The 26809-nt window shown below is 36.8% G+C and overlaps 2 protein-coding genes across 6 annotated transcripts; both read right to left on the bottom strand.

Annotated features, from left to right (window-relative positions):
• Positions 1-211: 211 nt before the first annotated feature.
• LOC109238766 lies at positions 212-4449 on the bottom strand. 2 transcript variants are annotated; one of them, XM_019405244.1, is made up of 5 exons: positions 4364-4449; positions 2838-2935; positions 1270-2113; positions 1011-1169; positions 212-739 (listed from the first exon to the last, which is right to left on the bottom strand). In XM_019405244.1, the coding sequence occupies exons 3-5, from the start codon at positions 1348-1350 to the stop codon at positions 416-418; spliced, it is 564 nt and encodes a 187-aa protein (XP_019260789.1). In that variant the 5' UTR covers positions 1351-2113; positions 2838-2935; positions 4364-4449; the 3' UTR covers positions 212-415. The 2 variants fall into 2 exon arrangements, with proteins under 2 accessions (XP_019260789.1, XP_019260790.1); XM_019405245.1 differs by having other exon boundaries at positions 2012-2113.
• A 3472-nt stretch (positions 4450-7921) lies between these two features.
• On the bottom strand, positions 7922-11548 carry LOC109238765 (F-box/FBD/LRR-repeat protein At1g13570-like). Of its 4 annotated transcripts, none has more exons than XM_019405242.1 (5): positions 11356-11548; positions 9421-9906; positions 8856-9312; positions 8608-8763; positions 7922-8478 (listed from the first exon to the last, which is right to left on the bottom strand). In XM_019405242.1, the coding sequence occupies exons 2-5, from the start codon at positions 9666-9668 to the stop codon at positions 8167-8169; spliced, it is 1173 nt and encodes a 390-aa protein (XP_019260787.1). In that variant the 5' UTR covers positions 9669-9906; positions 11356-11548; the 3' UTR covers positions 7922-8166. The 4 variants fall into 4 exon arrangements, with proteins under 4 accessions (XP_019260787.1, XP_019260788.1, XP_019260785.1 ...); XM_019405243.1 differs by having other exon boundaries at positions 9399-9906; positions 11356-11546; XM_019405240.1 differs by having other exon boundaries at positions 8856-9906.
• Positions 11549-26809: the final 15261 nt, after the last annotated feature.

The raw sequence follows: 26809 nt of genomic DNA, 5'->3' as shown, positions 1-26809 counted from the left end.
ACCATATGGTGCAAAAAAATCTTAATTGAATTGGCCAAACACAAATATATTTTTTTTAAAAATATTTTTTAAAAAAGTACTTCTGAAAAAAGTATTTTTCAAAATAAACAAATTTTGGCAGTTAGGCCAAACGGTTCTTACTCTAGTCTAACTAGAATGAGTCAATAGAAATAGAATGCTTCAGCCTACTCCAAAGCCATTAAATCAAAATGATATAGTTCCAATTAACTTGGTCCAACTATTTGCCATAGGGAAATGGCCAAAAAGAAAATTAACATCAAATCTCCATGGATCTACGTTAGCCATAGGGAAATGACCAAGTAGAAAATTAACACAAAGCAACTCACAATTTAACTTTGAAATAAACAAACATCAGTTCAATCATGTCGCAAGTCTAATTTCAGGATGTCACGACCTAACAATACGTAATATCAACGATAATTTCTGCTTTAGGTGATGCACGCGGAAATTCATTTATAAAGGTGATCATAGGGTTTGTTTTGTGAAGAACCTCATCATCGCCACCATCACCATCACCATCATCTTCTATCCGGCACTTAATCAGCATTCTCACTAACGCGGTTGACTTGGCTAACAAAAGCTTGATAAACTGCATCCCAGGCTTTGTGGCTGGATCACCTTTTAACTTAACTTCCCTGAGGCAACTAAATGTCACACTTGAGAAACCTTCCACTAAAAGACATTCGACAGCGGGAATATTCTCCTTATAAGCGAACACCTAAAAAGGATTACCATTATACTCAATTTATAGAGGATAAAAACTATAAAAGGAAAGCTCGGTGCACAAAGCTACCGCTATGCGCGAGTTTTGGGGAAGGACCGGACCACAAGGGTCTATTGTGTGCAGCCTTACCCTACATTTTGTGCAAGAGGCTGTTTTCACGGCTTGAACCCGTGACCTCCTGGTCACGTGGGAGCAACTTTACTAGTTACACCAAGAAATAAGCAACTACATAAGAAAGAGAATGAAGAGTCAAACGATTAAGAACCTGAATTTTCAAATTTTCTAAATACGGGAAACTTCTGATCAGGCAAAGAGTACATGAGACCTCATCCAATTCATCAAAAACAATTGCAGATAGTTTAAGGCTTTTGACAGTGTTGAGATAAAAGGGAAGCCTTATAGGTACTTCACCTGTGGCAAAGAACTAAGAACAACATGTAAAAGTTTATTAGACTGACTCAAAATAAAGTCCAAAAAACGTATATATGAAAATGCATTAGAATGAAACAATAAAGCACAATTACCTTGAGACTATTGCCATTCAAGTGGAGATGCTCGAGAGCAGAGAAAGACTCAAAGAACTTGGCAATATTACCTTTTGCCATCTTCGCAGTACCATTACCCAAAAGAAAAATTTTTTGCCAGCAGAGGCATATTTTTTAAGCAAATGTATCTTATATCGCCATTGAAATAAAAATATCTCAGCATTGGAGCTTTAATTTTAATAACATCTGAAATTTCTAAGTATGTCAGCACCAATCACTCGAGCAGCGAGCAATTAGAGATTAAACTTTCAAGCAACTTGGAAGAAACTATTACGCTTTGTAGTTCAAGGCTAATTAGCCTATCGAATCCTTTGAAAGATGGTGGAGGAATTATAAAACAACATAAGAGAGTCAGATGCCTCAAATGCACACATTTAAAAAGTGAAGAAGGCAATTTGTATTGGTTAACCGACCGAAATCTAAGAACAAGATGCTGAATGTTATTCCTAGAGAAATATATCAAGTTATCAATTGCAGGACACACTTTCAGGTCATCACAGCAGAGGGTAAACTTATTAATTGGTCCAGCGTGGAGGGTTAAAAGGTGGCAGACAATGTTGGTAAATTTAAATGTAGTGAGTATGGCATCATTTCTCAAAAGCGTTTGAACATCAAGCGTCAATTCTGGAAGTGTGCACCACGTATACCGCCATTTCTTTGATAAGATGCTTGTTCTCACCGCATCTCGTAAAGGTAATCGTATAAGAATCGCGTCAGTTACCTCTCCCGGAAGGTTGCTGAGTATATCTAGAGATAAACTTTGATAACCATGCTTTTTATCCTTATGAGGCATCATTAATGAACACAAATCACCTATAAAAATCTGCAGAAAACAAACAATAATAAAAATGTAAGTATCTCCAGACTATCTGAACATATATAGCTGCAATTAACATTATCGAATCAAGATATATGCTACACTGAAAGATCAGAGAAGAAAGGATGCACACTGTAGGGTCTGGGGAGGATAATGAGTACGAAGAACTTAACCCTACCTTGTGAGGATAGAGAGGCTGCACTCAAATTGAATTAACTCATATTTCTCTTCTTTAACACCTATGAATTGTTAGTACAAGAAAATGTATGCACACATATATATACCCATGTAAACAACATTGAGATTTGGTTCATTGTTTGCTCTTAATTCCATCTCGATTTTCGTTAAACTATTTAAAAGAATGAAAGAACCTTTTACGTTACTAGAAAAGAATGACCATTGAGATATCCGATATCAATAAATGAAGCCTTAATTACTTTCGAATAGGGGAAGCTGAAAAAGCATTTGAATTCTTAACATATGCACTGTCCCAAATTAATTTTTCAACTCTTTTTAGGTTGTTATTTTTACTTTTTATCCACACTTACAATAATTTTTTCACTATATATGACTATTTTATAGCATAATAGATATTTTGAAGTGCGTGTTCTAGAACAATATACTTCATTTTGGCTTGAAAAACAGAAAAAACTCCAAAACACGTGACATTAATTAAATATAAAATACCATACTGAATTAAAGGGCCAGGAATGCACGGTTCGAAACTCACTCGATAATAGGCTGGCCCCTCTACTCTTCTCTGCTTAATTACCAGGCTTTTATCTGCGGTAGAGTTTGATTGAGCTTGTGTATAGGATTATATAAGAGCTGCAAAAAGTAATGGGTTATGTTCTGACTATACAGGTATAGATTTAAGAGCAATTGACCTTTAGCCTGAGTTTCTCTCTTCGTGTTTTGAGTGAGAATTTTTCTGAGATGTGGAATCGTAACACTAAAGCTTGCAAGAATAATATTGTCCAAATTCAATTTCAGCCTTGTAAATATTGCACCATAATCGAAAATTGTTGCTCAAATGGATTATCTTTTCCATAAAAGGTGAAGGTAGTATTATTTTCCAACAATTAAAGTTGGTAAATACTTACCCACACTGGGTGTTTACACCAAACTATATTAACTCACTATGGTTAACTAATTTAATTAGATGAGAATGCATATAATTTACTATGGTTAAATGATTGAAATCCATATGCAAGACACATGTCATATATCTATTGGCTTGGTGTAAATAAGTTTTTACCATTAAAGTTTAAGGGGTTTAAGTGGAATTTACTCTTCTTTCTTAAAGAGACTAATAAAGAAATATTGCCATATAAAATGAAATGACGAAGTAATATACAAGTAGTAAAACTATTAAAAATTTGACCTATTTGAATTTAAAAGTAAGAAATCACAATCTAGATGAGCAATTATCTTTTAAATGATTGAGAAAAAAAAATAGATGGACGGTTAAGATTATGTGTCTAAGATGTTCAACAACACATACAACTAAAAAATAAATACAATGACTCACTTGAATTTATCGCATATTGAATAATAAAGAAAAGTTGCATATATAGCAGTGGTAGCCAGTGGACAACTACTAAAATTGTGTAGAAAATACACCAACAATATGAAGGATAAACTTGCAATATTATAAAGAAAAAGTAACCTGCAAAAGATAGAATTAATTATTATATAAAAAGGTAGGGTAAATAATAAAATAGGATTATTTAATAATAAGGAAAGGCAAAATGAGAGAAAAAAAGGGTAACGATGCGATCACGTCAAATAAGTCATTTCATAAAGTGAAACTTTTCATCGTACGCAGCCTACCTGCAACAGGCTGTTTCATATGACACTACTTAGTCCTTTGCCACGGCCTAGAAGGGGCCGGTGTCATCTAACACCACTTTGTCGAATTTTTTTTACTAAATATATGTATTGTATTTTTCTATAAAAGAATGTGTGTATATGTATATATAGAGTGAGACAACAGTACGTTGCTGAGAAAACTATGCAAAATCCACACCGAAGAATATGCTACATCCATGATAACGTTAACCCCACCAAGTTTTAAGCAAAACCCAGTTCAATTTCAGCAGATTTAACTATACCCAGAAAATAAAAATACAATCTTGATTTCAAAATTCTATAGAACCCCAGAACCATATAAAAAAAGCACATGAGTTCTGTGTTAACAATGAAGAAAACAGTAATAAGTTAAACGAGGAGAAATAAAGAGAGGAAAATATGAACCTGATGATGAAGATGAACTGTGAACTACTCACTTCTCAAATTGGAAGAAACTGAAAAGAGAAGAATATATAAAGTTCACGCTTAATTAAATGGTGAAATCGAAAAGGCGACACCATACTGAAAAATGGCTAAATTGCAATAATGCCCTTTTTATTGTGTTCAATTTGTCTTAAAAATACCCTTTATTAATCTATTGCCTTAGGAATTTTTACATTCCTATACCATATAGGAAACCTTATTACCCTCAATGTTTAAGATTTGATATAATTACATTTAGTATACCAAATTACCAATTCTATACCATAGTGTATTTTAAGAGTACAATTAATGCAGCGTATATCCCTCCTTAATCAAGGTACCCTATATCCCATCCCTCCCACGTTTCTCTCTCCCAAACCCTCACCCTCACCCACGTTTTACCGTATTTCTTCCTCTTTTTCTTCTTTACCCTTTAAGGTCCCGGGAACTGCATTTTATTGTGGCATTCAGGTAACAAATTTTCAACAGTATATGCAGATTAGGATTGATGGACAAACAAATGAGATGACTGTTTGTAAACTGCAGGCTCGTGATCGAATGTATGCTATGTTAGACTCGATAATTGACCAACGGAGAAGTGGGAAAAGCTTGAAACAAGATTTCTTGCAATCCCTGGTAAAGAAGCATGCAACAGAAGGAAATGACGATGACAAACTCACTGATAAACAACTGAAGGATAACATATTAACACTGACACTCTTCTTTTGCGTTGGAGATTTTTGCACATTATATGTACAAGTTGTCACAAGCTTTAACTTAGCTCCATCTGTTATTTCAATTTATACTTCTTAAATCATAAAGATTCGTCCAATCTCATAAATGGAATTTTCGACATAATTGCGTTTTTTGCAGAAGATTTTATAGAAGTTTTAGTCGCATTGAATTTTAATATCCAACTCTCATTCAATTATAGCTTAATTGGTATTTTCGACATAATTGCGTTTTTTGCAAAAGATTTTGTAGAAGTTTTAGTCGTTTTGGATTTGTGAAAACAGAAAACATTGCATCTACAATCAGAATACAAATAATCTATAATTCATCTACAAAATATCTACAAACTGGGTATATTGAATTTTAATATCCCAATTCCCATTCGATTGTAATTTAATTGGGATTTTCGACATAATTGCGTTTTTTGCAGAAGATTTGTAGAAGTTTTAGTCGTTTTTGATTTGTGAAAACAGAAAACAAAGCATCTACAATTAGAATACCAATAATCTATAATTTATCTACAAAATATCTACAAACTGGGTACATTGAATTTTTATATCCCAATTCCCATTCAATTGTAGCATAATTGAAATTTTTGACATAATTGCGTTTTTTCAGAAGATATGTAGAAGTTTTAGCCGTTTTTTATTTGTGAAAACAAAAAATAAAGCATCTACAATCAGAATACAAATAATCTACAATTTATCTACAATTTCTGCAATATGTCTTCTTCTTCTTCTTCTTCGAGTTTCAATCTGAAATTCAGTCAAAACCAAGTCTAATCTTCACCAAAACCCCTCAAAATTGAGATATAAACTCCAAACCATATTCCCGATTATTTTCAACAACACTCAATCCAAACAAATAATGATTTTTGAAAAACCAAATTTGAATTCAAAGCTTTCAAGCTTTTTAATGGCTGTCAATGGTGGAATTGCTGCTCTCTTTTCACTTGTTTTGTATTACTGAAATTTGCGATTGAGAAATAGAGAGAGATGTAGAGAGAATGTCGACGAACTGAGCTTTTGCAGAACTGATTTCTACAATTTGATTCGAATTTGTTGACGATTTTGTCTTTTTTTTATTAGTGGCTTAAGGAAAAATATCGAAGAACAGAGTTTTTGCAGAAAAGAGTCTATGTAATTTGATTTTAAATTGAAGATATAGAATTTGCGTTTCAAATTTGATCTGAAGGTCGCTAAATCATTTTTTGTATATGGTATACGTTCCAATGGTGACTTGAGTAGCTTTTCAATTAAAAAGGTTTAAATTTGTCATTGGACTATACTAGCGTTTGGACATAGATTTGATTGAAAATTTAAAAAAGAGTTTTTGAAGTTGTATTTGGACATGCATTTTATTTGAAGAAAAGTTGACATTTTGTGAGTGGATGAAAAGTTTTCATCAAAAAATTGCCCTAAACCAGTTGTTGAGAACTTGGAAATTTTTGAAACTTTTTATCCCAAAACATGATCATATTTTATAAACAAGCAATGTTTTAAAAAAAAAATTGAAAAAATAAAACCGAAATCTATGGCCAAACGGGAGCTATGTAAAATGATACAACTTTGACAAAACGTTTAGATCTTCCTTGGACTATGCAAAATAGTAAAAAATTATCATTCCTTAATGGCTCGTTTGGTACGAGTAATAAGGAATAATTAATCCATGGATTATATCTGAGATGAGTTTATAATCCCATGTTTGATAGGATAAAATCGTGGTATAATCAAGTTATCCCGGGATTGTAGTATTTTTTTATCCTTATGGGAGGGTGGGGATAACTAATTCCAGGATAATTAATCCTGAGATAACTAATAACTTGTTTCCGAACCAAACGACCCGTGAGACGACCCCTCAGATAGTTTCAACGGAAAAGGGTTCAAAATGTCCCTAAACTATTGAAAAAGGTTTAAAAATACCCTTCACCCACCTATTGGGCTAAAAATACCCCTCCATCCACATTTTTGGTTCACTTATGCCCTTTGACCGTTAGGTCAATGGTAAATTAAAATTATTATTATTCTTTTTGTAAAACTTAAAAAAATTATTTTGCAAAATATTTTCGTTTTTTTTAAACTAATGCACCAATAGTCCACTAATTTAGTAAAATCTTCTTATTTATTTTTTTCAGTAACAAAAAACAATTCAGTTTTTACAAAAATATATATATTTTTTCAGTTTTTTTAGTTTTTTTAAAGCATATTTTTTGTAAAAACTGAAAAAAAATTTGTAAAAACAAAAAAAAAGTGTTTTTTATAAAATATTTTCGTTTTTTAAAAACTGAATAAATATTTTCAACAAAATATTTTCGTTTTTGAAAAATATATTTTTTCAGTTTTTTCAGTTTTTTTAAAGCATTTCGTTTTTCAGTTTTTGTTTTAAAGAAAAAATATTTTTGTTTTTTTAAAAAAAACTGAAACAAAATAATTTTTCAAAAACAAAAATATTTTGTTGAAAATATTTTTTTCAGTTTTTAAAAAACGAAAATATTTTATTAAAAATATTTTTTTTCTGTTTTTACAATTATTTTCCAGTTTTTACAAAAAAAATGCTTTAAAAACTTATTTAAAGCATCGTTTTGGTCTGATCACATCTTTACCTTATTTTCTCCTCTCATCTTGCCCTTCCTTATTACTAAATAATCTTATTTTATCCTTTACCCTACCTTTTTATATAATAATTCTACCTCATGCGTTACTTTCTTTATAATATTATCCTTCCTATTGTTGCTGCGTGATATCATGAAACGATGGCAAACAATACAATATATCCAAACATTATATACATCAAAACGATACAGTACAATACAATACAATACAATATCATATGATACATTATAAAACAATACTTAACAATCATCCAAACAAGTTGTAAGACAAGGCAAAACACAGCTTTTTCTTTTGGTTTGATAGAAACACAGCCACAGCACAACCGTATAACTGCATTCAATTCTGTCTGTCCACCTTAATCTTCCAAAATTCTTTAGCCAAAGATCATAGTCTTGCAAATAGACAAGTGGAGATAAACAGGATCCTAATCTGGATAGAAATCTATGCAACTTTATAAACAACTTCTGCTTTAGATGATGCCCGACGAAACTTTGTTATCTCTGCGAGTACCTTGAGTCTTGTTTCAGGAGAATTATGTCCTACCCCGGGCTCGATTAGCATTCTGATGAGCATTGGAGACTTGGCTAAGAGAAGCTGGATAAATTCCATTTCGGGAGTTAAGCCTATTATACCTGTAAGCTTAACAGATCTTAGGTGATTCAATGTCACATCTGAGAAGCTTTCAACTTCACGAGATTCTAGACCGGCAATCTCCTCCATAACATCATCATACCCAGAAGCTGAATCATGCAACTATAAAATAACAAACGTTCGTCCCTTTGAGCTAAAATTGAGGATTAATGATTATGAAATAAGTGTATAAGAAACTGTAGCAATTACATGCAGAAAGAGCATAGAGAAGAGAGAAGAAAAAAGTTGAACCTGAATTTCGATGTCCTGTAAATATGGGAAGCTTCTTATCAAGCGAAGAACACATGAAGCCTCGTCTATGTCATCTAGACATATGTCAGATAGGTAGAGACGTTTAAGACAGTTAAGAGGAGAGAGGAGCTGTTTTGGTATTTTGCTTGCTAAGAACTAAAAACACAACGCCAAAAATCAGAATGTCTCAAAGCCCAAAAAATAGCGCCATGAAAATAAACTACAATGAGTCAAGACGCAACAATTACCTGGACACTATAACAATTCAAGTGGAGATGCTCGAGACCAGGAGAAGACTCAAGAAACTTGGCAATATCACAGCTTCCTCCCTCATCTATATCTACAAGTGAAAGTTGTGCAAGAAGAGGGACATCCATTAAGGAAATTAATTTTAAACTGCCTGTGAAGTCAAAGGATATCAACTTGGGAGCTTTAATTTGAATGTGACCGGAGATACTTGATTGCAGCACAAGCTGCTCGAGCAACGGGCTGTAAGAGATTAAACTTACAAGAAATTTGGAAGAAATTGTGACTTCACAAAGTTCGAGGGCAACTAACTTATCAAATCCTTTGAAAGCAGGTGGAGGATTTATTAAACATTTATGGAGACTCAGGTGTCTTATCTGAAAACATGTGAAAAATGAAGAAGGCAATTTGTATAGGTTATCCTTCGGAAATTGAAGAACAAGATGCTGAACGCCATTCCTAGAGAGAAAACATATCAAGTTATCAATTTTAGGACAGTTTCTCAGATCAGCAATGGAGAGGGTAAACTTAGTAAGTGGTCCTACATGGAGGGTCAAAAGGTAGTACATGATGTCTGTAAATCTAATTGTAGGGGATGTTAAGTTATTCGTCGTTTTCCAAAATGCTTGATCAAGTGTCAACTTTTGAAGTCTGCACCAAGTATACCTCCATTTCCTCGATAAGATGCTTGTCCTAACAGCATCTCGTAAAGGCAAATGTATTACAATGGCATCTATTACATTCTCTGGAAGATAGCTAAGTATATCGGGAGGTACAATTCGACAACTATGATTCTTGCCCTTCTTATGCACCATATAACACTAATTGCCAGTAAGAACCTGCAGAAACTAAACAATAATACGAAGGTAAGAAATTGCATAACTATCTGGACAGAGTAAAACTACATGACATAACAGCTATTCACATTGTTAACCAACATGCTAAAACAGTAAGATGAAAAGAATGGCTGCATCAAATTGAAACCACTTATCTCTCTCCAATAACATCCTTGAATCTACAGCAAGAATCCCTTTTATCGACTGACATCTACATCTACAAGATAATGAGAAAAACTATTATCCAACATTCGGCAACATTCACTCACAAAATCAGCTTAGTTGCTATTTCACAGCTTTGGCTAGATTGGACATCAAACTAATACCTCCATTACTAAAATATGCATAGCCTAGTCGAGCTTAGTAGTTTTATACTCACAATTTGCATCAGCTAAGCTTGCTTGGCAAGTAAATCCTGCCCCACCTTATACTACTAAGTTATCACAACATGATTGTAGAAGGCAAAGTTTCTTAAGTTATCATACTCTAACGATTTGATTTAAATAGTAACTGATGGCAGAACACCAATTGTAGAACAAGCTTCCTCTAACCAAAGAGTCCCTTTTTAACTAGCAAAATTGATTTTTCTTGTGGTCACTCGACACCACCAGTAGCAGATGTAGCTTATTAGCTCCAAGTTCAACCGAACCCGGTAATTTTTACATGAAACATGAATATATATGTGAAAAACACTAAAATGGTATATTCTGAATCCATAATTTCAAAAGTACAATAAGTTCAGTGCTAAGAACTTTAAGGGCTGAGAACTTTAAGGGCTGAACCTACCAAGTTCCATCTTTTATAGGATGTATGTAAGTTGCCGATTGAACCCTTTTCATAATCAGGGGCGTATCTAGTATAGAAGCTATGGTTCATGTCTCAGACCCTGTATATTTACCTAAAAGTTCATTAAATATGTACAAATATTATATTTTGAACCCATTAAATTAGGTGCGATGCAGTAGAATTTCGAATCTAAACCCACAAAGTTCAAATACTTGATCCGCCTCTGCTCATAATAAGAAAATACATTAACCTATTGCAAAAGTGGTATGATGGAGATTAATGAAAATTATACTAAGTAGCAAATACTTTGATTTAGTTTACATGTTCAGCACAAGTAATACGGGACTGAAAAAAAATCACATACTGAGTTATTTGCTTCCATTTATACATAGGAAACATTTCAAATAATTTACATCAAGGACCAATTTCAAACCAATCCAAAATGTTTACGTCAACTAAATTAAGAGAAAAATCAACTCTCTAGCTGTCATTACTTCTTCTTCTTTATTTTTTTTTTTAAAAATAATAAAGATTCTTTTTTTTTTCCAGTTCCCTCATTGTACTAAAGCCAAAAGTGTCTCCACCCAAAATCCCACTAAGTCGTGATGGCAACTAACTCAACCCGCTAGGTAAGCTATACATATATAAATTACAACTAAACTGAGAATCAACAATGTATATAACAGAAACTACAACTGAATTCAATACAGAAACATCAATTGCTTCTCAAACTTAAGAAAATATACCAAAAGAAAGCTACTTTTCTTGACTTACTGAAATGATGTTCATACCCAAGAAAACCAACAATACCAACATCATCCAAAATGGAAAGAAATGATTTTTAGAAAACAAAAGACGAGGTAGCAGATTTTCAGCTTACCAAGACTTGAGATTATGAATTTGGAAAATCCAAAAAGGAGTATCAAATAGCCTTATGCGTACTTTGGGTGCTTTTTGTACTTTTTTGGGTTCATCGGAAAGAGGTTTCTTCAAATGAAGGGGAAAGAGAAACCCTAAAATTATGGAGTGATTACTGAGAGGGCTGTCCATTTGGGGGGAAATGCCAAATTTAATTAACCCAAATTAATGTGCCGGGTCTATTTAGTGGTTATTGTTATTGTTTTATCTATTTTCTGGCTTTTATGTTGATGTTATTATTGCTTTGGTTTGTGTTGATAATACTGATATATTATTACTTCTCGTTTTCTTGAGCCAAGGGTTTTTCGGAAACAATCTATCTGCTCTCTCAAGGTAGGGGTAAGGTTTGCGTACACACGAACTTCTTGGGGACCCACTAGTGAGATTTTACTGAATCGTTATTATTGTTGTTGTTTTAATCTTTTAAAATAAAAATAGCCGACAGATGCGTAATAAACATATTTTATGTATAATATATGTATACTTTATGTATACCGACTAGAAAAAGTAAACAGTGAATCTGGCCGGCTATTTGTGTAACAATCTCATTTGTTCTTAAATTTTACGAAATTAGTCATTCACGCACCCATTTTTTATAGGGATTTTTTCATTCCTATACACTATTTGAAACCTTATTATGAAATGTCCAAGTTTTTGTATTTACCCGACCTAAACACGTTTTAGCTACAAAATATATACATTCCACCTAAAAAGGCTCTCATCCATTATTAGTGCCTTCAGTCAAGGGACCTAGTTATATTTTTTCTCTCATCTTTCCCCTTTTCTCTCCGGATCTTTCACCCTTGCAGCAATCTAAGCCAACTATTGTATCCCTTGATTTTAGTTCTCAATTTTGGTAAAATAAAAATATCCCTCACAAACTTCATAATTTTCCCTCCATCCAATTCATCTATCTTTGCACACAGAGCACTCAGTTGACTATCATTAAATGAAATTCGAAAATCTAAATGATTTTATTGGATATTCTCTACTGGCAAGCCAAATTTGAGAAAAAAGATATGGTTCCACCATTGTCAAATTGAAGCTTCATCTGATTTCAATTAAACTCAAATGTTTGTGTTGAAAATCAATTTAAGTGTTGCTCAATCTTGTTGGAAATAGCTTGGAGTCGTCGACATTGACGTAATTACGTAAAGTTCGAAGCCGAGATTTTGAAGAATACAACTATGTATGTGTTCGCAATAAATTTTTTGTAGTACAAACAATAAACTACAACAAAAATAAGATGAAGAAAAAGAGATTTTATTGATGAATATTTGTGAGTACAATTCTTTGTATCCCTTGATTCTCCTCTATGAAATTCTCCGTGATTCGAGGGCTTGAGAAGCGTCTTTCTCGAATGTAGGACGATGTGGACCTCCTTATGATGTATTTAATCGCCAAGAACGTCAAGCAGTACTTTGTTGTTTCGGGTTGATCTCTGGGAAGAATTCCGTTGACCACTCCTTTGTAGAAGAACTATGCACTTGATAATTGATCTCTTTGTTTGTGGATGCCTTCACCAATTGCGGAATGCTCTTCTCCAACTCTGAATCTCCCTAGAGAGTTATGTAACCCCTCTATTTATAGTTGTAGGGGATGGACAGTCCAGTTATATATGAACTCTCTTGCTTGATTCTGACTAGCTCATGTGAGTCATCAAACTTATCACATAAGCTATGTGATAAGCTTGCTTGTGATTGGCCAAGACATATCATTTTAGACACTTGGCAACTCTTGATTGGTCACTGTTTTAGACTGGGATTGCCACATTATTTCACACGTGGCGTCATCTTATTGGCTTTGAGTTTGACTGGATATGCCATGTCACTTGACACATGGCATGAGTCTGGGCCTTAAGATGAAATGGACCTTGAGCTTAAAAATAATAAAATGGAACTAATTTAATTTGTAAAGTCCATATTAATTATTTAATCCAATTGAATTCAATCCAGATTTTGTATGAATTAGATTCGATAATTTTATACGTCTACAGATGCCCCCTACTTCAAAGCTCGTTGAAGTGTAGGCTTAATAAACGATAAAAAAAGGGAGATTTGAAGTACTGATAGAGCCATTGACTCCATTTCTCACTGGAATTAAATTGCACATGTCGTAAAAATACTTGGCCTTTAGGTTGCGGACCAATATAATTCTTTAACTGTAATTGATCCTTTGTGCAAGTTTATACAACCGACATGGTATTGCCAGCAATCTAGTTACGAGCCCATTTCATTTAATCCACTAACTTTCTTTGGTCCAGCATACAATCCTTGGTATTGAAATTATCCAAGAGACCCACGTGGACAATGAGACCATTCCTTAGATATGAAGTTGACAATTGAATAGAAATCTCATAGGAACTTCACCAGGCTAACTCCATCTAGGTCTCTGAATGATTAACCTAATCACCCCCCTATAAAAGCAACTCAAGTTATGATAAATTATGCAAGACTTTTCAACGTCTCAAGAGGGTACGAAACATGGGTCATGCCGTTAACAGTTGACGTCAACTCTCCTTTGGTGAAAGCATAATTATATCAGCAGTAGCAAAGAATTAGTATTGCCTTGGATTTACTTCTACCTGATATCAAATTCTATTGGGGTGCTGGCTTCTCTTACACGGTGGATAGCTCTTTGCTGCAGCGGCGTTGTCATACTCAACTCCCAGCCTTGTCCAGTTTCTGCTACACATAGATGAATCTGACGAGCCATGAGTGAAGACATGACGAACCGCGAATTAGGTGACTTGGAAGATTATGGAAACATTCCAAAAAAAACCCAGCGCTTATGCTTCATGATATTGTGGATTCTATGTTCCATTTAATTCTTTGCAAGCACAATAAAAATCTACCGATGCAGGGAAGTCGACATGCCATTGACACCGAAACTTGCTATTGAATTGGGAGCTTCGTGCAATTGGCACCGATCCCTGTAGCATCAAGAAGCTTCGTGCAATTGGCACTGATTCTTGTAGAATCAAGAAGCTTCGTGCAATTAGCACCGTGAGCTCCGTTCTCTATCACCATTTTTTTTCCGCAGCCTTAGCAAGAGAACTTTATGAAGAACATCAACTTCTTGTTGCTTGACGAGCAACGCAGGTCACCAAAACCCAAAAGCATTGCCACGAGACACCTGTAGAAACTCATTACCTCGTAGGCACCCAAAGAACTAATCATATCCCTTACCATGCCGATCCGACCTACTACCAAGCTGTCCTATTTATCCAAGTTCCTTCTAAATTACCTTCAAGTTGATACTTCTCCTTGCCATAATACCGCAAATCCTCAACCCAGACTCACCACACGAGACCCAAGCATAAAACCACACCGTCTAAGGCTCATAAGTCGCTGAATACTCTCTTAAATATCCCCAAAAGCACCACATTCAAAATACCTACCATGAAGAGACTTCCTGCGAATCCAAAGACATTACCTTCACCTTCCTCATACTGATATGTAGAATCCCATAATTGATATAGAAATGCCACAAGTCTTGACACCCGCGAATGTAAGCCCACGTTCCTAGCCAAATATACACCCTGAAGATCTCCAATTACTACATGTAAATTTTGAATCCTTCAAAACCATTCTCGGCAGTCATCCACTCTACTCAGGTTTCAATTAGACTAATCAAATGAACTGAACGACCTGTGCCCCATTAGAACAGCAACACCTATGGAAGTAACCCCACCTTAATGCAACCAAATAAACTCCTGCTCTATGCACCGTACATCCTTCACCAATAGCAACTCAAGTCATTTCGTGATTCTTATACACCCATAAAGCATAACATAACCTTTATTAAAATTTTCTTTACTCGAGCCATCCTCGATCTCAACCCCTGCAAGCCACAACTGATTCACTAATATACCTCAAACTGAAACCAATACAACGCATAACCGTGCAATCAACTAATCAATAGCAGACTCCCCTACTTGGCTCAAAGCCATAGGTCAAAACACACAGAACTCACAATGCCCATACTCTACTACTGCCATAATACCATGGTGAGATTAAACTAAATCCTTCATAAGCTCGTGCAACACAGCCATCTAGTACTTCAAATCATCTGCAAATCTAACATTCATCCTTGTAATAGACAAGCCCACTCTCAAAAGTGACCCAAGCTCAAATTGCAACAACACACATATATTTAACTGGTAAAGAGGACCCCCAACCAAAAACATAGGGGTCACACAAACCTCAGAACACCCCGCAGGAGATAACTCACATGCTTTGCCTCAATCTGACATCTCTTCATACCCTTCCACCGTCATAAACATCATGCAATCACTTAATCTTCTTGAGTATGAACTCATATCGTGACATGAAATCTACTCCATTCCCCAACTAGACAACATGAATAGATCCTTCACACACCCATAACTCGGGGCTATACATCAAATCAAGATGGAAATCAAGCACCAAATAGTTCTTTCTATCCTCAAGCAGACCCTTCTCATCACATTCAAATCATATGAACACATCTCGCAGTCACATCATACTCATCACATAGCCATCCAGTCATCACTTCCACCAATAGGGACACTACCGAACAATAAATCCAGAAGCACGTGCTCACTCAATCAACGCCTCAGTGCTCAAGCTATAGGCAAAACTCGGCCTCAAGTCCTCTAGACTGGCCCAACATCAACACACAGAAATCACATCTCGCCCTTCGATCAGGGAATCACAAGCCGTCGATGCACAGCTGATACCGAGCGCTCATGCGCGCACACGAATGAGTGGAAGGAATTCAAGGAGTTAAGCTTCAAGCTGAATCAATGTCGCACAATAGGAATTCAAGAATGTGAAGTTTATTTCCTAAAGGTTTTGCAGCCTCTCGAATATAAGTACAGACATCTCCGTACTAATCCGGGAGACTCTACTAAACCCGCTCATGACTCGTGAGACCTATGTAACCTAGGCTATGATACCAACTTATCACGACCCAAAACCCGACCAGCCGTGATGGCGCCTATCGTGAAATGCCAGCCTCAACTCAACAATCAACACGATAATAATAAGTTTGAAAATATTTACGGAAGCTTTTAACAGTTAAAGAACTGTTTGAAACATAAGAAATTCCAAGAATAAATACAACCAACCCAAAACCGGGGTGTCACTGAGTGCATGAGCATCTAAGAAAAATACATAGTCTAATATAATGTCTAAGGGAACAACTAAAATACAACTGGAAAGTAAGGTGGAGAGCCAAGGCCTGCAAACGCTGTGCAGATACCTCAATAATCACCTAAGTCAGAAGCCTCGATCAACCAGCGCCACTGGATCCAAACTGCCTGAATCTACACATGAGGTGGAGGGGGTAACGTGAGTACACCAACTCAGTAAGTAACAAGTCCAACCTTTGGACTGATAGGTAGTGACGAACTCAACCTCATCAAAGGTACAGAAATAATGTACAGAAACGTAGGCATGCTTTCAGTTAAATAAACAGCTCGAACCGTAAAACAGAGCAAGTAAATACAGGATAAGGAAGTGTAACTCTACTACGTCTACATGCCAATGCACATGCTATATGAAATGCACCATGTTGTGTGCCTCATGTGCCCACAAATCTCGATTGCTCGTCCACTCAGTACTGTATATGGCTCATACGGCCCAGGGAAGATCCATCTCGGAATATATACATCTCTGACACCAGTCACTCAGTACTGAGGAAGGCCATTCCACCTTGTGGAGAAGATCCATCTCTAGATAATAACAATGATAACAATCTCACAACCACTCGGTACTGTATATGGCTCACAAGGCCCAGGGAAGATCCATCCCGGAATATATACACATCATAGACCATCGGTCTCCAGTACGGAGGAACAAGCCAACCAGCCTCATGGAGAAGATCCATCTCCATACCAAGGGAAGATCCTTCCCTGAATATAATCAATTGCGCTCACTAGGGGTGTGTTACAGGCTCCGGAGGGGCTCCTACAGCCCAAGCGCTATCATAATCATCAACATAACCGTTGCGGCGTGCAGCCCGATCCCATTACTGTCACTCACAATCAGGCTCTTGGTCTCACTCAGTCATCACTCTCCAGTCTCACACACACGGGCTCACAATGTCATGAAACTAGCCCGAAACAATGATATGATGTGCCAAATAATAGTAAGTGAGACTGAGACATGATATGATATGCATGAGCAAGACTGAGTATAGAATATCAATGAATGTAATGAGATGACAGCAAGAAACGACCACTCGGGTCTTAACAGTATCGGCGTGAAGCCCTAACATGATATCTAGCATGTTTTTACAGCACATTTACTTAGTCACATGATAGAAACTCAGATATCAACAAGAAAGAATTACTAAGAGGTGCTATGGACTGATCCAGGCCGCAATTCTAATGGTGCACGCCCCCATGCCTGTCACTTGGTATTTGCGTCACCTCAATAGTAATCATAGAGCACATAGTTCGGGGTTTCGAACCCTCAGAACCAAGTTTGGAAGCATTACTTACCTCAAGCCAAGCCAAACTCTAGCCCGTGACGCCCTTGCCTCTTGATTCGGCCTCCAAATTCCCCGAATCTAACCAAAATCATTATATTTGCATCAATATACACTAAAGGAATGAAACCCCATACGAAAATTATCAAATTAACTCAAAAATCCCAAAATTGGCCAAACCTGACCCCCGGGACCACGTCTCGGAATTCGATAAAAATCACATCACAAGACATCCTCCCACAAGTCTATACATACCAAGAACATCAAAATCAGACTTTAAATGGCCCCTCAAATCCCCAATTCAACTCACCAAATTTTCTTCCATTTTTCTCCCAATTTTCACCCCAAATTCCCACTTTAGATGATAAAAACCAAGATACAATCATGGAATTTAACCAAAAACAAGTGAAGAACACTTACCCCAATCACTTCTCTGAAATCCCTTCAAAAATTGCCTCAATCCGAGCTCTATAGCTCCAAAAATGCAAAAATGGCCGAAACCCTCGAAATAGAGTACTTTATAATCTGCCCAGGCATTTACCCTATGCTATTGCGGACAAACTAATGCGATAGAGAAGCACAAAATTTTCCATCCCTTCTTTTACCCTATGTGATCGCGACCATTCCTCCGCGATCGCGTAGAACAATGTTTTCCAACAGCCTTCTCCAACTCTTCCGGACAGCCTCTAGTATAATGGTCATAACATTTTGTACAAAACTCCAAACTATAATTGGTTTAACTTCCTGAAAACTAGAAATCAAGAGCTACAACTTTCATTTTTGGATTATCTTCAAATTCTTTATAGATTGTGATATATAAGCTTCCAAAGTCGGGTCAGTGCAACATAGATTTTACTCTATGCGATCGCGGGAAGACTTACGCAATCACATAGCACAACTCCATTTTCCCAAATTTTCTCTATGCTAACGTGGCCAGATCTATGCTAATGCACTGTACACCCCTGAAGCCAAAAACCAGCAACTAGAAATGGCCTAGAAATGGTCCGAAACCACACCGAAACTCACCCGAGCCCCTCGGGACCCCGCCCGAACGTACCAACAAGTCTCAAAACATATCACGGACTTAGTGAAGGCCTAAAGTCACATCAAACAACGCTAAAAATACGAATCATATCTCAATTCAAAATCAATGAACTTTGAAACTTTAACTTCCACAACCGATGCCGAAACCTATCAAATCACGTCTGATTGACCTCAAATTTTTCACACAAGTCACATTTGACATTACGGACCTGATCCAACTTTCGGAATTGGAATCTGACCCCGATATAAAAAATTCCACTCCCGGTCAAACTTTTCGAAATTCTCACTTTCGCCATTTCAAGCCAAATTCTACTATGGACCTCCAAATCACAATCCGAACACGCTCCTAAGTCTACAATCACCCAACGGAGCTAACCAAATCATAAAAATCTAAATCCGAGATTGAATACTAAAATATCAAAACTTGGTCAAACCTTTAAAATTTAAAATTCCAAGCTGAGAATTGTTCTTCCAAATCTATTTCGATTATCCTGAAAACCAAAACCAACGATTTACATAAGTCATAATACATCATACGAGGCTAGTCATACCCGAGAACTGGTGAGCTAAGTGTAAATGCTCGAAACGAACGGTCAGGTCGTTACAGATGGGAAGATGGTATTGGAGAAGCGACTGTTAGAGATCGCGATGTGCGGTGGTTCAGGATCGAATCGGTATTCTAATATCGACGGCTTAAGAAAGATGATCTTCGGAAGGGTTTAAAGTGGTAGCGATCTGTTGGTGCAAGTACTACAGATTTAGGTATTGATTTAAGGCAAAAACTTGGCAGCAAAGGACGAGGAAGGACATATGGGGAGTGTCTCATGGTGATTAAACTTTTACAAGGCCTAGTATGGAAAAATAGGAACCGAGTGGTTGCTTAAAGAAGTGAGGTTTCCCAAGGTGGGAGAGTGGCAGATTAGCATATGGGTTCAGCGATAGGATAACTACATACCTTGAGGAAAAGTTTAGAGTGATTTGGGAATTTTGATGGACGGTGAGTTGGGCCACTGGCTTCATTTGACATATCGGCTATTATGCGGTGGGAGATTTGATGTGGTAGAGAGGAGTTGCTTGATATGAAGAAGGATACGACATGACTTTGAATTGGAAGATGTTTCGCTCATTTAGTTGATGTCCCTAAGGAGTGGACGGACTAGTATGGTTGGTGGATGAGCACAAGATCAGGATGGGTTATTGGTGTCGTAATGATTGTACCCTATGCAGCGACGTTGGAAGATGTTGTCATGTAACTTCCACAGGTGGGTTATCTCATGTGAGCAGGTCAGCGGTCGCGTGGTTGGTCGAATAGGTCGAATGTATGGTTATGGCAATAGGTCGAATGTATGGTTATGGTTGGTGATCTAGATAGTTCATGAAGGTCAAACAGAAGGATTTCGAGGAGTTTGGCTGGTTGTGCAAGACCATGTCAACAATGAAGAAAGAATCTTGGTGGGTTCTAGAGTTATGTAATGGTGGCTACAAGCTAAGTGGGAGAGTCCCACCGCCTAAGATTGGGTGCATGGTTATCTACTTGTGAGGTTTCTGGCTATCGGCATAATGGCAAGTTATTTCAGCTAAGGGAAAAGAATATAAGTGGTAATTTGAGCAAATGGTTCGAGAGATGTGTGCCATAAATGGCCTTATCAATTATGTTCAGGCGTAGGGAAGGTTTAGGATTTACGCTTTGTGTAGTTACGGGTGCTTTATTGAGAGGGTGTTCATGTGCTAGAAGAGTCTTGGAGTTGGTTATATTCGGGACCAAGTTAGAGTGTGTGACTCTTAATAACGGTCCTAGTGGATTTAAAGGTTAAGGCATGGTGCCTAAGGATTTCGAGTCCACAAGTATGGTCAAGAATCGAGCTTTGCAGCGGATTATGAAAGGAGGCTTGGAAGGTTCTATGATATCTTCGGGTTGTAGTATAGCTTTGGAGGAATGAAAGAGAATGACTTCGGATTCGTCAAGGGATTATCAGAATGGGTATATCAGATGAAGATGCGAATATGCGCACAAGGAGGGTATGAGACAGTTTGTGGGATTTAAGATAGCGTGGTCTCGTGATACAAGGACACTCGGGAGGAGTGTGGATTGAGTTTGTTATAAGTTGAATGGAGTTCTTATTACTTCTGAGGCAATTAAGGATAAATTTAGAAGAAGTTAGATTGGTTAGCCATGGTTGAATTGGCATATTGGTGGCAGTGATCAGTTCCTTCAGCGTGATTGAGTTATGCATGTGATTCATGACGGTATGTGCGAGGCTTGACGGCCGTCGTAATTGATTTATTTGGGAATATTCAAATTATGGCCTATTATGTGTAGGCAGACCCCGAAAGGGTTATGGTGGTTCAGACCACTACTTGAGGATTTGAATGTCCTACGGTGATAAGAAGTTACTCGTGTGTTGCTATGGTTCCCTTGGAATAAGTTAAGGGAAAGGTTTCTGTATGATGGAGTGTATACCCTATTAGTAATCCGAGAATTATGATGAAATTTTTATACTATCGCATATTGGCATGATGGGTGCAGTGAGCGGTATGAAAAATTTTGAAAGTAAGGATCAATTTTGCGGTTCGGCATAGGCAAAGATGTCACGAGCTTGAATGAGCAGGGAAAGGGATTTGAATGTTTAGAGTAAGCTGGTATTATCTTCAGCGTCACTCGAGATTGGTGTTTTGTGAAAGAGGCTTTGCATCCTGGTTCTGGATTTTTGATTTGCTTTACAGCTTTAGTGAGACCGATCGTATAGATGTGCTGACTTGTTATATGGTGGGTAAGGTCGTGGGAGCGTGTGTCACGAAGTGATTGTATGAGTGTGACATGTAGTCACTTAATTGATTGAAAATTTAAACCAAGTGTGAACGTTGTGGTAATATCGTCGATTTGAGAATTTATGCCTGAAGGGCAGTCGGTTTATTGGGTTGTAGACTGTGGAGGTTTACTCTGGTTATGATGGTTGTTCTTATGAGTCATGGGAAAGAGGGATTATTATGGACCCTTGAAAGGTTATTACCCTAGTACGATGCGATCGCGATCGGCTTGGGGTCAGTGGGTGGATTTAAATATGAATGTGAGCTCTATATCAGGCCAGATGTGTTCAATTCAGCATTGCACTCCTTATGGAGTAGTATTCGAGCGTGGGATGTTGTTTCGTAGTCGGCTATTTCATGAAATGCTATATTGCGCCGCGTGAGTTGTGAACGACTTGATAATTTTCTTATGTGTTGAAGTTCCGCTTAGCGATGGTGTTATGTGAGCAGTATGGCTCTTGAGTTTCAGATCATATATTGCACCTCAGTTGTGCTTGTGTTTGTTAGCTTATGGCGCTATATGTCTCCCCAGGGATGGTATTATGCACTTAGCGTGCTTGTGAACGATATTCGGTATTTTGTAAGTAATGAGAAAGTTAGCTCGGTGTGTATCTCCTTATGTGAATTTATGTGTGGAATGGGTGGCACGTTGCCACGGGCATGTTATTTGGATCGGATTGCACGCCGTCGGGTTGCACGCCGCGACAGTATGATGTTGAGTACAGTTTTCTATATTCTATTTTGTGTGTTTTGTTTCTCATTAATCTGAGGGTTGGGTAGTCCCTTCCAGAGTTTGTTTTCTTTATGTATCACGTTCGAATTGGTAGCCTATTGGCACATCGTGGCAGCATATGAGACTTTTGGTCATGACTGTGGTGGCTTGTTGCCTGAGCAGTTTGTATTGGGTGAGACAAGGTTACTGGATCCAGGATCAGTACGATCGGATTATATGAAGTATATTAAAAAGCAAATACCATCATTTGGTTCAGAATAAGGTGATGATTCTTGTCAGGAGTATAGACTCAATGGTTTGCCGGCTCGGTAGTTGATTATGAATTCTTCACATCTCTTCCGTCATTGCAATATTGTAAGAGTTGGAACAAGACTTATATATATAATGATGTGCATTAGGAGCATCAGATTCGTGGAATTTCAGCTATTATCAGAGAATGCTATTACGACCATGTGAATTATGCAACGCATAGTGTGGACTCAGCAATGGTATGCAATCATGTATCAGTGCATCGTGTGGTGATTGATACGGTGTTCGTAGGTTGGCAGCGGGCCTGGTAGAGAATTTTGGGTATTGAAATTTGGGTTCTAAGCTTATTGCTTGAATAAAAGAGAATATCTTCGGATTTGATCGAGCTAATGTGCTCAAGTGAGTGGGTGATAGCACGGGTAGGTGCACAAGGTGTTTAACAGCGATTTCAGACAACTCCAGCCCAGTACTTAGCACGTTCGAGGACGAACGCATGTTGTTGATACCCAATTTTTCCTCATATATTTTAAAATGCATATATACTTTCAAAATAGTGCATGAGCATCAACCAATATTTTTCCATAATTTTTCTATAATTTTAAAAAGGATTTTAATCAATTTGTTCTAGCATTTAAGTATATAAATAATTACTAATTGCATTAGAAACGATTTTATGATAATTTTATTTGCTTAATTTTATCATTTATATTTATATTGAGCTTTGATTATTTCACAATAGCCATATATACATGTTAGGGTTATAATTGCAATAACTTTGCAATAATAGCCCCATGTGTGCATAATTACCTTATTTCACAAGAAAATACTTTTTTTTTATATTTTTATAATGCTAAGTAATTATTTTAAATCATCTTCATGCATAAAAATCATTTTTTATCATTTAGTTAGCTATTTTTACAAATTATTTTATTAATAAATTGGGTATTTGACAAATAGCCCCTTTAAGTATATTTAAATTCAGACCCCCAACCCAATTCAAATTAAAACCCCAGCCCAATTCATCTACCTTAGCCTACCTAAATCTAACCCAAACCATAGCCCAATTTCCTATCTAACCCACCCCAACCCGGAACCGATCTTGGCCGTTGATCTCAAAGATCAACGGTCCAAAACCCTCTTTATCTCAAAGATTCAACGGTCCAAAACCCTCTTTCCCTTTTTAATTAACCTAACACCCAAAAACCCTACTCATTTCTCTAACCTCGCCGCCCCCAAATCCTCCCATCCTCTCTTCTATCTTAGACACTCTCAAACACCTAGGGCGCCGTCACTCCAAAATTTCCCCAAACCCTTTCGATTCCTGACCAGATATGGGGTCATCTGGTGATTTACGGCCTTATCTGGCCTCATACCTCTACTAGTTGTTCGATTTTGCTGTTATCTGAAGGAATCTCGAGGAGATTCGACCCAGAGTCGACCTAGACTCTTCGTTTTGTATGAACCTGCCTTGTGTTCGTCGCTGTTTGTGAGTATTGTTATCTTTGTGTCTATGTTTTATAACTCCAATTCTGGGCTAGATTTTTCCTCACCTCGTCCCATTTTCTCGAAACCCTCATCTCTTTCTACTTGAATGTGTTCAGATCCTTGTAGATTTGAAACGACTTTGAATTTTTCCAGTAGTTTTCTTTAAAAAATCTTCTGTTTTCCTTACTATAAATCGATTTCAATATTTTCTAAAACTAGGGTTTCACTTCGTTTTGTTTCTGCAAAAATTTTCTAAAGTTTCTATGTGTTTGAATCCGATTATCTTTACTAGTTCTACTGATTCTTTCATGCTTATGTTCTAGTCCTTTGTTTGTTTAATTGTTCGCTTCAATATTTGCTCGTTACTCCTTGTTCGTCAATTAGCAGAGATTAATTGATAATTATTTGACTATTTAGGGCTCGAATTTATTGTGTTTTGCTGAGATGGCTACTCCTTGTAATTTTTACCTCATTTCCTTATTTGTGACTCCTAATTGATACTACTTGCCTTAATTAGTCTATTGGCCTGATTTCTAGGTGTTGATTTACTCTAATTGACTTAGAAAAGGGCCTATGATTTGTTTCTTACCTTATTTAAACCCTAATTTGGCTGATAATTGATTTCTCCCTAATTTGAAGGGTCTTTCCCGGAATCCTGCATGTTAGTTGGTCCTGTTAAGCCTTAATTGATTGATTGATTGATTGGTCTTTTTGCCTTATTTGTGAACATTTGATTTCCTTTACCTTATTTGCTTTACTCTACTTGATGTTATATAAACCCCATTCTGTTTTTTGAAAACACACATACATAGAGGAACACAAAAAAGCACACACAAGTTCTTGCTCTTATTCACACACACTCTCCATCACAGTCTTCCTGTTCTTTGTTTGCTGCACTGTCTAGCCGGCTGAAAGCCAAGGTTAGACCCTTGGATCCTGTTTTCTTCACTTTCTCGTTGCTATTTCTTAACTGGTATGTCTCCACTTCTGCCATCATCAATATACTATGTAATTAGACCTATGTGCTTCATGCTTATTGATCTTAATCAGCATGTCTAATTCTATGTAATTAGACCTATATGCTTCATGTTTATTACTCTTAATCAGCTTGTCCACTTCTATGTAATTAGGCCTATGTACTCCCTGTTCATGGATCTTAACCATCAGGCCTACTTCCATGAAATTAGACCTATGTGCTTCTTGTTTTTAGCATGTCTGCCTCTATGTAATTAGACATATGTCTATTTGTTTCTCAACTAGCATGATTTCTGTCCTATTTTAAGTGTTCACCCCTAACAGGTTCCTGAATAATTCATGATTTTCTATGCTTCCAACCTTTGCTACCCTTCTGTACGACTGTTTGATTAGGATCCTGACCCCAGCATACTATTCTTTAATACATGTCCATAGGATAACCTAGTGATAACTAGTGGACTAAGTCAATCCCCAGGCAATGTGGAACCTTGATTGAACTGGCTGTGACTCTGTTCTGCTATGTTGTTGATTGATATCTGAGCTCAATCTGGTAAATGTGGTTTTGTTGCAATGTTGATCTTGTGATATGTTTCTATGCACTTTTGAAATCCAAACTATTTCTTTTCGAAAAAAACTATCTCCACTTTTATACATTATTTTTCAACTCCTACTCTTAGATATCTAGGGTCCTGCCCCCCCTCCCCCCCCCCCCCAACGTGAGCACTTCTTAGGGTCCATGAGACTCCTCTGAACTCTAACAGATTGGTGCTGGTTTCCAATCCTTTATGAACTGTGTGTTGAACATTTGATTCTGGTGTGAGCACTGCCCGGGGTCCTTGAGGCCCTTGGGAACTTTGACACACCAGGAACCAGCTTTATGTGTTATGGATGGACTACCACTATGCTCAGAGGTGCTATGTTTGGAGGCTTGGTTCCAAGTTGATGTTGGGCTTATGAAGGCTCTCTATAGTATATTGATTTTCATTATGTAATTCATTTATATTGATCTGTATAATAATTCTTGTAAAAACAGATACCGGGGTTATTAGTAAAAGTTGGGAGGGATTTTTATATATCTCTGTTGAAATTGAGTAGAGAACCTGCCTATAGGACTTGATTATGCTGGTATTGTATTATTATTTTGACACTATGCTGCACATCTGCATATCAGAAATCCTGTTATAGGGCTTTACGTTTATTTCTGCACATTAGACATCCTGTTTATAGGACTTGCACGTATTTTTTTAATCCAATGTGCATTAGTAACCATGTCTATAGGCTATTGACTGTTTGAATAAAAAATTTCCCTGTCAATGCGCTCTAAGAATTCTGCCTATGCATGAGTAATAGAGATCCCGCCTATAGGAACTGAAGTCATCTAGATACTATGCCTATAAGGTTTCAAAATTAATTTTTGCATTTAGATACAATGCCTATAAGGTTTCAAATTAATTTCTGCATCTAGATACCATGCCTATAAGGTTTGAATTTTTTTTTTTGCATTTAGATACCATGCCTATAAGGTTTCAAGATCAGTTTCTGCACCTAGATATCATGCCTATAGGGTCTAAAGATAAAATCAGCCTGTTAAATCAGTAGTTGTTTACAGCTTAGATACCATGCTAATAGGGTTATGCCCGGCTATCAC

This window comes from Nicotiana attenuata, unplaced genomic scaffold, assembly GCF_001879085.1.
Source record: "Nicotiana attenuata strain UT unplaced genomic scaffold, NIATTr2, whole genome shotgun sequence".
Lineage (NCBI taxonomy): Eukaryota > Viridiplantae > Streptophyta > Magnoliopsida > Solanales > Solanaceae > Nicotiana > Nicotiana attenuata.
The sequence above is the reverse complement of the archived record's forward strand: the minus strand, read 5'-3'. Positions and strand labels throughout refer to the sequence as shown.